Raw genomic sequence first — 15,798 nt, forward strand, 5'->3', positions numbered from 1 at the left:
AAAGAAGGAAATGTCACATTTTCTCTGGCATCCCCTAAGGTGTTCCTGAAGGTGTATTGTCTGAACTACTTCAGTTCTCATGTCAAATGGAGCTCTTTCGTGGGCTATCACCTGAAACTCAGGCATGGTTTTTAAGTATGTTGAATTAGTAACTTCAAATTCGCAGATGGTTCTGTAAATATGAGGCCAATATTTCTGTATATCACATGAAACAATTGTGTCAGAAGTAGGAAGAGAATGCACATATCTTTGTTCTTTACTGTTAGAGTTTAATCCCAATATCTTTAAAAACTATAAAAATGAAACATGGCAGTTCATCCAGAAAAATGCATTACATGGTCTAAATGGGAGCTGTTTTCCCACTCTTTTGTACCCTATGTTCCTCATGCTCAGCAAGGTTCAAAGTCAAACTCTTAAGTAGTCACTCCGGAGGTACAAATCAGAGCAAGTTCTGTTGTTGACCAACATCACTTGTCCAAAATCTCCCCATGATGTAACAGCTGATCCCAATTGACCTGTACTGAAACCTCTTCCATCCAGTTCTTCACAAGTTCCCATTTCCCTAGGACCTGTGATTGCAGGAGATGGGGAGAAGGACCGACTCTGGCCCTTACATACTGCTGAAATGCTAATATGGTTGTGTATATACTATCCTAAGTCACATATAGTATATATAATATACTCATACGATACACTTCATACATCAGTCATGCTGATAACATAATGAGAGAAAAAGATGTTAATGATTTTGGTCACTGGCTGAGGATCTTAAATAATAATTTCATAAATATTATTTCTTTGAATAATATTTTACTTAAGTCTCACTTTAGAGTGGCTCATCCGCTCAAACGTCTCCTACTGAAAGTCTTTGTTACCTGGATTTTTATGGGCCAGTGGGAGTGAGGAACCCAACTCAGGGCTTTATGCCTTCATGTATTTCAATGGGAGCCAGGCTTTTAACCTGCCTGAATATCTCAATTGGTCCTTTGGTTTCTGAAGGTTTAGGTCCCTAAATATTTTTCAGTGCCCTGTAACCATATTCAGACAGCATAATTTCACCTGCATCCCTGCATATGGAAATTCATAGTTTCCTCTTGCATGTGTCACTTTGGTTCTGTGAGTTGAGCCTTGGAGGCCTTCAAAGAAAACTCCCTGACTTGGGCACATTTGGGGCTGGACATAGGCCATCCACACAGAGCCTTAATGCTCGTGTTTCTTTTGAAAGCAGAATTTTTTAAGTCCCTCATAAGCCCCGAGGTCACAGTAGCAAGCATCGGTCCTGACCTGTGTGTGTTCCCTGATGGCCGAGGAACTGAGAAGTAAAATTGGGATGGAGGCACTTGAAAGGCTCAGAGGGGTTTTATGTGTATGTATGTGCCCTGCCATTCCTGATGTAATGCACGGCAGAAATCTAGCTGGGATAGAAGCAGATGTTGAAAAACTAAACACGAATGCTTGAAATGTAAGTGTGCTTCTGATTATTTAAATAAGAACAAATTAAGAAGGAAGAATAAAGAGGAAAGGCGTTTGTCAGGAGTGCAGCGATGCCTGGAGACCTCTGCCATGATCAGAGCGACATTGTGCTGAGCACGCTGCGAAGAATTAGCAAAAGATTGTGCCAGGAGGACTCGCACACCAAATAGGTAAATCAGCCAAATGTGATCGGCCCCATTTTACAGCTGATGCTGAGAAAGAGAGAAAGATGAAGTGACTTGTCTGAGAACTGATTCCAGATTTGTCCGGGGCTCTGCGCACATCTCCACCTTTGATAGCAGTGCCACGCTGGGAGAAGAAGGCGGTAGCTGCCACCAAGGAGTGGGAGGTCACAAACTGGACGTCGTGTAGTGCTGCCGGTGGGATGGATCCTTACTTGGCCTGCAGTAGGGATGGCAAAGCAGGCTGACAGTGTCCATGTACCCGACCGATCGCGTTCAACCGGTGGCAGCGCTCCCGCAGCGGCAGCAGCAACAGAGTGATGCTCGGGGTTAAGGATTTACCGGTTTTCATCTTTGAAATGACAGCACTTGGGGGGGCACTATATCTATAGGAACCCAAATTGTAAATGACCACTTGCAAATGTCCTTTCATTCCAAAATAGACAAGGCTTTCGTGCTTGAGAATTGCTCTAAATCTAGACTGAAAGTCCCTACTTTCTGATGAGGTGGCCGCAGGAGGCCACCACCACTTGCGTACACTGCTAGGGACTGGAGTACCAGCTACTGCCGCTGTCACCAGAGCTGGAAGCTTTGTAGACCACCTCTAGTAGACCAAAGGTACAGATTAACATGACAAATTTGTCTTCCCCCATTTTTTGCCGTGTGCTTATTTCCCTTTTACACCTCAGGACACTGTGAGCGTCTCTCCCCAAAACCATCACCAGCATTGGGTCAAGCAGGCAGTGTCGGATGCTTTGCTCACCTTCTCTGTTTCATCCATAGGGTCCATATGTCATTCCTGGGATTAAACCCCGGCACCGTTTGGAGTCAATGAGAGTTTTGCCAACGATTTTCATGGCAATGAGGATTTAATCCTTTGTTCGTCCTGTGCCGGCTGGGCTAACGATGTTCAATTAGAAACTGCTCTTTGTTCTAGTGCAGTCAAGAGGATTTTTGCCAATGATTTGAATGAGCATTGGATAAAGCTTATGGCTAAATCCAGTCCTTATGCAGAAATCCATGGATCCTACTGAATTGCTTTTCTCCCGGTGAAATTAATGGGAGCTGTATGAGAACATCTAAGGGAAGATTTAGTTCCTGTTTGTAACAATATGTTACCCCCTGATACTGGGCCTGCTTTGAAATGTTTATTGTTAAATCCATGTATTTTTGGTTATATCTCATTAAGAACATAATACGGCCTTGGAAAGTACATTCTGAAAGGGTATTACAACAGGATTGGGATTACTGTTTGTGAGACACTTTTAACTAGGGGGAAATTTCAAATTCAATTTACAGTAATGTCAAAGCACAATTAATATATAGGCAATGATAAGGGAAACATGCAGAAGTACACATTGATAGCACTACATCAACAAATAAACTTTTGGTGCTAGTAATTAGGTACACAAGATTATTATATGTTTAATTGACTAAAGTGACAATTTGGAATTACATCTAGTCACATTTAATTGGATTTGGAATCTCTAGAGGAAAGGAAACGGAGAGCAGCGTGGAGAGGCAGCCATAAAAGCAAACTGATTTTCTCAAGTCTGTTAAGACTCTGCATTAATATCCATTGCACAATAGTTTTTTAATATCCCTCAGTCTAGAAAGAGTAATGCAATGATTGTCACAGACAGTGGGAGTACTAAAGCATACTCAATTAGGTAGCAAGATAGCTGATTACTTTTGGTTTAGGGGTTTTTTTAAGATATAGTTTAATCAAAGGTGAACTAGATCTGCATTTGCCATAGACAAGTGATATTCTCAGACTGCCAAGCTACAGGGTGTTATACGTGTTGATGCTGTCCTAGAAGAAATGTGCTTACATGTAAGATATTTTACCTGCAAATACTTTAAAGCAAAAAAAAAAAAAAAAAAGCCAGACTAAAATATTGTATAGCAGCCATTAAATATTTGCTCAGATTAAGATATGGAAAAGCTATTAAAAGAAAATGTAGGGTTGTTTGCTGGCAGATAGTTTAACTAGCTAAAAAATGTTTACTAATGCTTGTCTTAAAGTTGGACAAAGACTGAGAGTTATGTGTAATCTTTTGATACAAACCTCATGTTACACTCTTTTAATATCACCTCCTTTACATACTGCTATGTACATTCTTCTCTCCCTGTACACTCATTTATTCTGCTTTTGTCATCAGGAGCGCCATGATTGCTGACTATATGTACTGGCTGACAGGAGGCACTGAGCAGCATATAAGCAAGCTCATCAAACTGTATTGGCAGGTAAAAATTGATAGCCCAATGAGGAAGGAGGTGCCCATCTCACTATTAAGACCAAAATGAAGGATTACTGCTTAAAAGACTGCCGACAAAGGTAGCTCTTGGGCATATCAATCAACAGGACACTATATAGTACTACCATATTTATAATGAAGTAGATTTTCTTGGACTAATTTTAAGGGCAAAATTCAAGGTTGTTAACCCTTGGCTCATACTTCAATTTTATGGACTGCTATAAAATTTAATTCTGGATACTGCATAGTCCCCTAAGCTATTTTTTGTGAAGTCTTCCTACCTTAGTGACACTTTCCTTTCCCAATTTGCATGATACTAATCCTCTGACACCTTTCCAAACTCTTCAACTGGAAGGGGAGAAAAAAATGACTGTAACAAATGGTCTCAGAGGAACCTAAAGTGCTCTGTGAAGGATGGCTAGGTAAGACCCTGGTCTACTAAGATTACTTATGTGGGGAGTAGACCATTGACTTCAATGAGACTCATCTCTTGAGTGATACTTATTTGAGATGGCTGTTCAGCCACATCAACACAAATATAAGTTTAAGGGTACTCCCTTCTGCTCCGAGGAGAGCTCTCACGCACTTGGAGGTGAATGGATGCTAGATCCTTTGCTGGGAAAGGCTTATTGCCACAGGATTTTATCACTGCCTGTGGTGGCCCAGCCTTCACAGCCCCAGTTTCAGTGCAACCAAAGTGCATTTCAGAGGGACCACAGCGTTTGGGCCTTAAGCAGTGGAAAACCCTTCTGCCTCCCAGAGTGGACCTGGCCCTCAGGTCCTCCTTGTCCGTGCAAGGAATGTAATGATAGTACGAACAATAGATGTCTCTTGCGATAAAATTTCAGAGTCTGATTCTGATTTCATTTATTTGGGGTTTATTCTGTGAGAACATCTTTGACATCTGTACTTTATGTGAAGTGGTGCAAAATATATCTGACATAAGCCAGAGTAGTAACGATCAGAATCTGGTCTTTTACCTTCACTCACACGGTAAATTTTGTCTTTTAAAAACTATTATTAGTTGCATTCTTATTGGTAAAATGGAATAAATCTCAGTCCTGGGAGCTGCTGAATTTCAGTACTGCTGTGAGTGCAAAGTGCATCTCATTCAGAGAATTACCCACTGGGCTAGTGTTTGCAGTGCCTGTGAACTTTCTTATACGCTTTCCAGCAGAGAATTTCTTCTGTACAGAACAGTTTGATTTTTTTCCCCACTGGGTCAGACTCGTTTAAAATCTTGAGTTCACAAACAGGTTTTATGAAGGGGTCATTTCTTCGAATGGAATGTCTTTTTTTGTCTCTTAACACTGGTATCCATTGACTTTCCCTTCTTGATGTCATGGACATGAAGCTTCAAAGAACAAACCTTTAAAAGAGGAGCTGTCATAGCTGTCCTTTCCCCCCGGGGGTTCCGATTGTCCTGCTATGTAACAGGGCCAAAAAACTGCCATGAAGGACACGATTCATCACGATGCCTTCTCATAGAGACTAAATCAGAAGCTGTGGTTGGGCTAAGGTGGGAATGAACCAGACCAGAAGTGGGGCTACTAAATCGCTTCCAGCCATTAGTGCCATCATACAATATTAGCGCCATCATACAATATTATCACCATCATACAAAAGTATTTTGAGCGTGGTAGGACTCTGGTTCATCTCTGCTTCCGTCCAGAGCTCACAGCTCATTTCTCTTCCCGACGCAGAGTCCATACGTGGGCCACGAGGCACCACCGTGCTGTTTGTGCCCCATTCCCACTCCCGCTCTGCCTTTCCCTGAACCTGAGCTGCTGTCACCTTTGTCTGCAGAAGCTTTGAAATGTCACTAGAGATCTAACCATTTGTTTGATCCCCCACTGTGCTTGATTTTCACTGGGAGACATAGATTGCTCTGCAATTTTGTGCCTTTTGTGCGTATGCCTTAGCGTGGGCTAGGCGAAGGATTCAGCGGTATCTATATGCTGACACACACGCAGTAGAGGCAGCTGGGTGCCCAGTACCGCTCCCACTCAAGTTAATAGCTAGCACTTAAGAAACGCTGTTCATGAAGATATATCCCAGCACCAGCAACAACCTTTTCTTCCCGAGCTGATGAGTTCTGTGCACTCAGCATCAGGGGTGACTTCAGTGTCATCAGTGCACACAGCAACAATGATGCACTATGATGTAGCATGTGACACTGCACTGGGACTTTCCACCACAGAGAGACCAAGCAGAGGTAACATGATCTTTTTTATTAATATTCTCTCTATTTCACGGTGTAAAGCTGAAAATAACTTGTCACGACTATACATGCTCATGTGCCTTTGTAACCAAAGCAACAGCTATTGATGCACGCGTTTCTTGCTAAACTACTCCTCTGCCCCAGAACTCGCTAGTGTTGGCTCACAACCGTGAGCAAAATTTTCTGAGGAGGAAGGGAATAGATAGTGAACAGGACGGTTTGTTTTTTACTTTAGTGAAGAAAGATTTTTAGATTAGAGATGTCAGTCTCTGCTTTGATCAGTAGGTCATGTATATAATCTTCTGGTGTGTCATTGCCTACTTTTGTTTCTTCTTTTCATGATTCTTTTAACTGCTGGAAAAGGCTTTTCCTCCTCACAGCCTGTCTTCTACTTCTTTCATAGCTTCAAAACATTGTGCAGACCACTCGAATCCTTCAGCTGACGTCTTTACTGCAAAAAATTCAGGCCCTTAATTCACATCTGCAAAGCTCTTTATTAGTTATCCTACTTCTAAATCACTGTTTTTTCTCTCCTGATCTATTCCTCATGCTCAGAGCAGTCTTTATCTTGTATCTCCTTTGGTTTTCTTCTCTTGGTTTTGGTTTTATACTTTCCTTTGAACTTCCTCTATCCCTGACATCAACTGCCAGGAGTCCTCTTCCTTCAAACCTCTTCTTAAAACATCCTCAAATTGCTCCCCTCCTCATTATTACCCTTTACATATTTTTTTCTTTGGCAGTCATCTGCTCCATGTGACTGTGTACCTCCGCTTAGGCACACTGCAAGGTTTGCACTGTCAGATTTTTAAGGCCAGATGGGCTCATAGTGATGAATTATCTGATTTCCTGCAGAAAAACACTGCAGAATTTCACCCTTACCTTCCTGCATTGGTGCCAACAGAGGTGAAGCAGAGACTGGGTTTGAGAAAGTTATCCAATTCCCATTTAAACAGCTTAATAATAGAATATTTACCGTAGCCCATCTAAAAGATGATTTGTTGCATGGTTGTCCTCTGTTTCTCCCCCAGTTTACAAACTGGGATCTTACTTGTCCAGTCCAAACTCCCAGCACTTTGTATGATGCATTCATCTCTGAAAGCTTAAACATCCTTTAGTACTTGTTGTCTTCTCTCTGTACACATACCTATGGATCATGATCAAGACAACTTTAAATATTCTTTTTGATTAGCTTTTTGATTAGCTTTCTTTGATTATCCCCTTTAAAGTAAATCATCTATTTCTGGATCTTCTGTACAGTGATATGTAGTATCTAATGCCCTGTGTTGGTTTTGAATATTAATACCCACCTTCCATTCCACTATGAGATAAAGGTATAATGCTGATGAGAAGAGAAAAAGTAATTTGCAATGGATAATATTATTCAGTAAGTTGGGCCTTTTTCTCTGTTCAAATATTTTACTCCATGAATTGAAAATATACGTTCTAAGTTAACATATAATCAAATGGATGGGCTTTTTTTCATAACTCATTGCAGAATATGCACTGGATGATTTGTGTATTGGCTGTTAGATTAAATATAGGCAAGTTAATTAGAGTTCATCACAATAAATAATAATGTGAAAGTTATTAAATGTATTATGGTAGATATCTTTAGAGTGGTAGCAGCAAGACAAAAGTTTAAACTTACTTACTTATTACTACAGTCAGGTAAGCTCCCTAGCATTTATTGTCAGCAATGCAATTTCTCAGCTGCTAACAGCAAAACAAACAATAGGCTTGAAATATTTCATCCCATAGAAGAGTCCCTCTCCAAACTGTCCAGTTTTACTCACACCTTTGTCAACCATTTCCACTGTGCGATATAAGCTGGATGTTTTGTTCCATGAGTAAAAATATATCACACCCATACTACAACGTCAAAAATGACTGACGTTGTTGAACATGAACTTTGCAAATATCTCAAAGTCACAGCCCGATTTCACCACTATCTGGCACAGACATCTTAGTATAAAGTGCCTTTCTTACCTAGTTTATAAACATCTCAGGCTTAACTCACTAGCACGCTATAAATTTAATTGCTTTTATTATTCCATTGTGAAAACCATGTGGCCTATTTTATACTGAAGGTTCGGCTCTAGCATCCGTTAAACACTTATCTCCAAAGTCAATCCCGTCTAGCCAGAGTCTCATGCTAAGTGCCATCGCACCAGCAACACATGCATTGCAGACACCGGCAGAACCCCGGGACGGCATTTCAAAGCTTGTAGGTTTGTATCTGTGTGCTTCCATAACCATCTGTACTAAAAGCCTTAATGCCATAACGTAGCCAATGTGTATTTACTACAGCTCAAACGGAGACCTTTCATTTGCACTGGAGTAAACTGGGCTTTTAGCTTTGGTTCCAGTTCAACCCCAATGTTTTGGCCAAGATTGCAGCCATCACAGAGATGCTCTTAGCACGTTGAAAATACTGGCTCTGTGATTGCTGCACACACAGCTCACGAACTTGTGTTTCTGACTATTTCTGTCAACCAAACTCAGCATCACAGAGAAAGTTTCCAGTAGCACATGTGTTGGCTGACATGGAAGTTTCAGTATTCAGACATTTGTTTTGCTCTCTTGTTGCTGTTATGAACATCAGGTGCTTCCATTTCAAATACACACATCGCACAATAAAGCAAATGATAACCCAGCCCTGCAAGGTGGCTGAACACCTACGGTTCGGTGATGAACGCTGTCAACTCCTTTGGAGCTCAGCTCTATCTCACACCTTATGGGGTGATGATCCAAGGCAAGAAAGTTAAAAGGAAAAAGCTCTTGGTAGCCAAAACCTCCTCCGCAGTCTCAGCCGGTGATGATGCCCATCAGCAGTCCTGCGTGCTCAGGCTTCACCCGTGTCCTGCTATGGAGCATGAGGTTTCCAAGCTGGCAACGGCAGGGATGTTTTGCAATTCTCCTAATGGAATGACTGATAGGAGCTGACAGAAAGCCTCTCTGGGCAGAATGGACATCGTATCACTGAGAAAATGTATTTCTCATTAATTCTGGAGGCTATTTTAGCAGATCGTGCTGTGCCACACTTTACTGCAGAGAAGTCCTTTTTTTAATCAAATCTGGGGAAAATCCCATTGAGGTCAATGACTGTGTGTGTACAGCGAGACCTAAGTGCCTAATGTGTGTAAGTCTACATTGTCTCAGAGGTCTATGGAGCTTGTTGCTGCTTTAAGTATTAATTTTTGAATTTTCTCCTGTCAGAAAAGAAAGAACATTTCTCTTATCCCTCTTCATAAAAACTGATAGGTAATCCTCCATTTTCTGCACCTATGGCCATTTTGAAGGACAACACTTGCCCTGAAGCACTGAACTTTTCATTTTCTGGTGGAAAATTGGGATGTAATTATTTTCTTCATCGTGCACATTAGAAGAACAAAAAGAATTTGGCCCATAAACAGGAAGACCAGTTCGTTCTTAAGACACCGCACTGGTATCCAGATGATCTGAGCGCAGCTTCTCACAAGTTTGTGGGTTTCCTACGTTCTCATTGCATCACGGCTGAAGCAACTTGTTAAAATTAAAATTATTAACGTTTTTTCAGAGCAGAATGGGCCTCTTCCTATGTATGCCAATGCAGGGATTCACACCAGTCTGGGTTTGGAATACGCTATTTGTAAGACATAACTCCCGGCTGCAAAAATCAGCTTCATTCTGCTCTCAGGTACACTAGTAAAAAAATGGAGTAATTGAAAACTGGATTGAGAAGGAAAATAACATAACAGAGAGTTTCTATCATGTTGATACTGATTTGGGAGCTTTTTATTGCTGTTGTTATTGCTGGTATTTCCATTCCAGAAACAATTCCGCATGTACAAAACCAAAGAATTTAACATTTTTCTTGTATTCTTTCTTCTTTAATAATATCTACCTCCACATATTTTCTACCTACTTCTATTCTTCTAGTACCAGATCTTTCATGGTAGAATAACTGTTGCTTGAATCATGCTAAGAGAAGTTATTAGTTTAAATGTCACAATTATTAAAACAGATGGATTAATTGTCTCTAATTTCAGTAAAGATGGATTTATTTAATATTAGCTGAATGTAACAGGCAACACACACCTTCCTGTAGTTGGTAGCTGTTTAAATCCCAAAATGAAGCAAAACACGAACCCAATTAGGGTTTTAATTGTTAACAGAGGCCCATAAATCATGCCTCAAAGATGCTCAACAGGAACAACCTGGCCAGCAAAGCTCCAGACCATTTAAAAACCCCTACAGGGCAGCTCAAAAGTAATGCGCATATTTCCCAAGTAGAATTTTCAATTCATTCTGCCTTTTACTGGGTTGCAAAGCAGACCTTTAAGATTTACAAAAGAAACCTGAGAAATCAGCATAGAAAACCAGCCATTTTGTGCTGTTCCCAGGGCCTTATTGTTCCCTCGATTTGCAAAGGTCCTTAAGAAGTTACACATTCATTATCGTCTTCCCTTTCTTTGTATACCATCTCCTTTCTTCGGGGAGATGAAGCTACAGCCAGAGGTTTGTGCTGTTGCTAGGATCATTACTGGTTACGTGGCTTTCCATCTGCACATCTGCTCTTGAAGAACTACGGAGGACATCACACAAAAGGAGATAAAGTCACTTTTCAGAAACATCTCTATATACAGTCAACTTGTCTTCCACTAAATTAGCCGCCATTCAGCCACATAAAGTAGTTTGCTATTGCAATGACTCAGGCATGATTTTTTTGCTGCCCCTTTGAACAGTACTGTCCATTTTACAGGCTAACCACATCAGTCACCATCGCTGGCTGTCTGATTCATCTCTTCACATTTAAGTCAAGTTCCCAAAAGATGTTCAGCTCAGTTCTGGGAAGGACTGACATCTCCTTCAGTTAGTTTCTGTGTTTTAGTTTCCTTTTCTTCTTTTCTCCTTCTTTTCTCTTTTTGGGCTAAAAGCCCTAAAAATCCCCGACAGCAAGTATCCCACATTTCTCGCAGGAGCATTTCCTTGCCAGGGTCACTCCCTGCGTCTCAAGCACTTGCCTGAATCACCAGATGGATGCAGCATCCAGGTGTTGGCCAGTGGGTCTGACTACATTCACGTAAAGCACTCAGCGATGCTCAACCTTTAGCTCTGCCTGTCTGAGTTAAGATGTCTCTCTGAGCCCAGGCTACCACAGCTGTTCAGCTGAGCGCAGTTTATAATCCCTTTTCACAAAAAAAAAAACAACCCTGCTGTTTAAACTGTGACCCATTCCTGACAGAGTGGGAGCCGTGCGGACCTGACCCGACAGCTGCTGAGGACTTGTGATGGAGAAAGGCTTCTCCCAGCACGGGAAGGGCAGTCCTGCTGCTCAGAGAAGTCACAGTGAATTGCCTCATTGGGATTAGGGTATTTCTCACCATGAAAACTCTCTTACCCTTAAGAAAGGGGAAATATTAACAAAACTGGTTAAAAGCTGTGGTTTTGGCCAATAGCTTCATGTAGAGGATAATTGGCCCATTCGCGGGGGCGGTTCTTTGATGTTTGCATCCACTACGCCACTGCCTCGTTGCAGATTTATATCTGCCTCTGTCACCATGCCACGGAAGCGTGTCTGCACCACAGCTAGCTGTGCGGCCGAGAGCCTGCCGGCACGGCACGTCAGTCACGCGGACTGTCCACGGGAGCTCGGCTCGCTCCGCTGGAGCACCGCAGCATCTCGGGGAGTCATGAGGTCCCAGCTGGGGCAGGGGTAGGTGGCCCAGGCCAGGAGCCACCTCCACAGGGACGCTTGGAGCTAGAGCTCCCGCCTGGTACCGATGTGCACGGTAGCTACCGATGGCAACAAACCATAATTTGAGCAGTAACAAGGGCTCACCTTGTCAGGGCTCTGAATCAGCCTCACAAAGCAAATATAGCCTCTGTTTCATTGGTCTCAGAGTTTCTCCACCATAGCAAAGAAACACGGAAATCCTTCACGTTTACCCCCGTGCTGGCATTAAACCGTAAGATTCTCAGTTGGTGGCAAGTGATACAAGAGCTGAGGACTCCTGTGGCACTCTCCATGCACGTGAGTGTGTGAGACCAGAGAACGGGCTTGTAGGCAGAGAGCTTCCCCAAACTAGAGTTGTATTCCCACATTCCTGCTCAATCCCTGCTTTCCCACCTGCTGGCATCACGAACAGAGAGTTTCAAGAGCAGCCTCTAGCCTTTTCTGTACTCTGTGTATTCCGGGCTTTTTCTTTAATGAATAGTGATCTCATTGGAAGGATATAAAGCATGGATTTCTTTTCTCCCCAAACATAAAGAGATACTTATTGGAGAATCAAACAGATCTTGAAGCCTAAGGTAACCCATCTGCAATACCTCTGCCTCTGCCTTTCAGAAGTCAGCAGAATACACGGATCTATCGCTGTGGCACTCTGCAAATCCGCTTTCAAAATAGACTGCACACAAAATAACTCGCAGAGACTTAAATACGTTAATAACTTAAGAACCTAAATAAGCTGATATTTGATGTGACCTACATTAATGGGGAGGCATTACATGGCAGATAAGCAGAAAGTTCTCATCTATTGTATAATACATAAAAATATTCATACCATAAACATATTGAGAAAAGGATATGCTCTGGCATTCTGTCTGCTTATTTTTCCTGCAGGAAAAAAAAAATATGTAAGAAGATCATGTTGGTGAGAAGATATTCATATCACAACAGCAACAGACTTAGTGGCAGGGCTGCCAGATACTTCTTTATGGTTGGAAAGATATAGAGAAAAGCACATAGGTTGCACTGCAGTGCACCCATAATTCTAACTACCAGCCCAAGAGTGGAAGCAGTTCATAGAAGAGGCTAATGGCTTTACCCTGACTGATATCATTGCATTAATAAAAATCATCAATAAAAGCATCAATTCCTGCTGTACTGTAAATGAGACAGCGGCTGAGTGTGCACTGCAGCTGCAAGATAAGGCACTAGAAAGATATCTAAATTTTTGGCTAATTCTAGATGTCAAGATAATTGGATTTTCCAAATTAAACCTTTCTGTAGTTAAAGAGGATTAAGGTTAGGGTCTGTAGCAGGGAAAGCTACTGTCACTTTTAAGAGGAATTTGCTGCTACAGTGCCATTTTTCTTCTTCTATGTCTGCTCTAAGCAGGCAAAATGGCAAGAGCTTCATAAAAATATTGAAGTAGTTATATCATTTGCCATCAAAAGTTGGCATGGGAAAACTTTGTTTCATGTGCATCTACCTATTCACCTGAGCTCGTAACAGAATTTTAGTGAGTGTTGAAGGGACAATATAAGATTGTTTAGGCTAAAGTTTAAGTTTTATTGAAAGGTGTGTGAAACGTAACATTACTAGATACAGTAGAATGTAAGGATATTGCAGAGCCAAGGTGCTCAGAGAAGAAGAGTATGTGGTGTTGGGTCAAATGTATGTTTAAACCCTTGATCAAAACAAAGTTTGTTGTTTAGGAATATCTTTTGGCTTTTTAATTGTCATGCTAGCCATGTTCATCCTTCAAACCTTGTGAATGCTTCTGTTTCATGAAAGAATTCATTGGCATTTTAATAGAAGTGCTGACAATATAAATACTCCTTGAGACACTTTGTCTCCAGATGGTTTCTCTGCAGACTTTCTCTGATTCCCCACGCTTCCAAAACAGGGATATAAACCTCTGACATAGCAGAGCATGAGTCAGTCCCACAACCACAAAAAGAAACCTTCCCTATCATCAGATTATTCTGCAGCCTCTTCTTGAGCGAGTTCTTGCATCTTTGCTGAAGCAATAGATTATGTCTGCTGCTGAGGCAAACCACCAAATTCAGTGGACCTATGTCAATCGTAGTCTTTGACATTATTGTACATTGCCGGAAGAGCTCTTTCTTACAGTTTAAGGTCATCTCAAGGACTTCACTTTTTCCAAGTCTGCTGGAATTGAAGGCTGGAATGTAACACCGTGTGATACTGCTGCAGAGCTCACTTGCAATATAGGCAAAAAAATTCGTCTGTCTTTGTCATCTTTATCAGCTTAGCAGCTACCCCCATACTCATGAAAGAGCCTGACACTTCGTCCACCCCAAGGCCAGAACAGCATCCTCCCCGATGCGTCTGAGAGGACAATGCAGAAAGGACCCTTCAGATGGAAAGACACCAAAACTCATACAAATGGGAAGAAAATGGTTGTCCTGTCCTCTCTGCAAGGACTCTGTTGAAAGTCCATTGGAGCCCTTGCAATCATCTCCACAGCGTGACTGTATCTGGAGTAGCTACCCGGTGTACAGCACAACAGATGATGTTCTGTAGACATCCCTGTTTCCTGGACACGTTGCCAGATGCTTGTCCATGGGTATGGACTTCAGTGCATAAAGGCTTAAGCAGAAAAATCCTTAGGGATTTCATCGTATAAAGTTTTCTCCTCCAAAGTTTTTATGGGCTGAAGTTTTATATCTTTAAAGACTTTACCCCATAAAAATCCAAGAGGATAATAAAACAAATAGCATCTATGTCCAGGGTCAGTAGCTTGGGGAAAAATAATGCTCTTGGGTAATAATAATACCTTCAGTAGCAGTATTGACCAGGAACTACGGATCTATTCTTTTCCCCGTTGGATGACATTTTACCGTTATTGCCCTCTGAGCTAGTCACTATTTGCATGCTGTGCAGAGTAGCCATGGGTACATGGCAATGCAGAGATATTATAGGTGTGACTTTGGACTGTTCTTGAGGATGATAAAGCCAAAAGTGAACTTTGCAGGCAGAATACAGTGCTTGTCTAGTCCAACCGCTCTCGTTTTCATCTTGCTGCCTCACTCCATATATTTTAAATCTGAAGTGTATGGATACAACCAAAAACACATTCACATGCTCATATTAATCCAGATTAGGAAATGGCTGCCAACCTCTAGAAAATCAGCAGAATGCCCAGCATCTCACAGAAAATAAGGCTGACCTAATTCTGTGCCTGTATTTACACATGAAATTCAGTAAAACTTGAACAAGTAGGCCTCTGCTGTTTTTAAAAACGTACCTTGGAAAGCTAGATTGGTACCATTGTTTTGCTACTGATCCACTAAGGGCCTTGAACAACAAGATAATTAAAGTGCATAGAAATATGAAATCCTAAAATCACTCTCCTATAAATCAGTGCAGACTGGTAAGTATTCCCGCAGGGAGGAATGGGCACGGATCCACTCATGGGCCCCTGAGCTCTTGGCAGGAGGACACACTTGCTATTTTCTGGTCTGGTACCTCCAGATCTGTGGCATTAACCATGGATAACACGGCTGTGCCCGTGGAAAGCTGGAACTCTTCACCAGGGGGGAAAGTTATTACAGCCCCAGGTGGCCATGATACTATTACACACATTTGAAGCTTGTTAATTTTCCAGGGCTAAATACTGCCCACTCCAGACTGCTTCCGTTCCAGTAAATGCAGGATAATGGGCTGACTAAATATAGTAATCTAAAATATAAACAAATCCCCAGTGATGCCCTTGGCATCCAGGCAGAGCATCCAGTGTAAAAGCACTCAGGGTGCGTGTATCGCAGCCTATCCCAATATCTGCTCGAAACAATTATAGCATCTCTGTGGTATTTCTGCACACCCCATACCAATAAACAGGATGGAAATAAAATGGCATCAGACCATATCAGACGACCTGTTGTCTAAAGCCATTAAGGAGAAGGACATAGATATGTAACTGATTGGCACTCA

At 41.8% G+C, this 15,798-nt stretch overlaps 1 protein-coding gene across 1 annotated transcript in view; it reads left to right on the top strand.

Moving 5' to 3' along the window:
* SPATA16 (spermatogenesis associated 16) overlaps window positions 1–15,798 on the top strand; it is a 79,462-nt gene that overhangs the window by 33,282 nt on the left and 30,382 nt on the right. The window contains exon 4 of the mRNA XM_075761542.1: window positions 3,818–3,902. Coding sequence (XP_075617657.1) covers window positions 3,818–3,902 — 85 coding nt within the window. The remainder of the gene's footprint in view (window positions 1–3,817; window positions 3,903–15,798) is intronic.

Source organism: Balearica regulorum, chromosome 9, assembly GCF_011004875.1.
Source record: "Balearica regulorum gibbericeps isolate bBalReg1 chromosome 9, bBalReg1.pri, whole genome shotgun sequence".
Lineage (NCBI taxonomy): Eukaryota > Metazoa > Chordata > Aves > Gruiformes > Gruidae > Balearica > Balearica regulorum.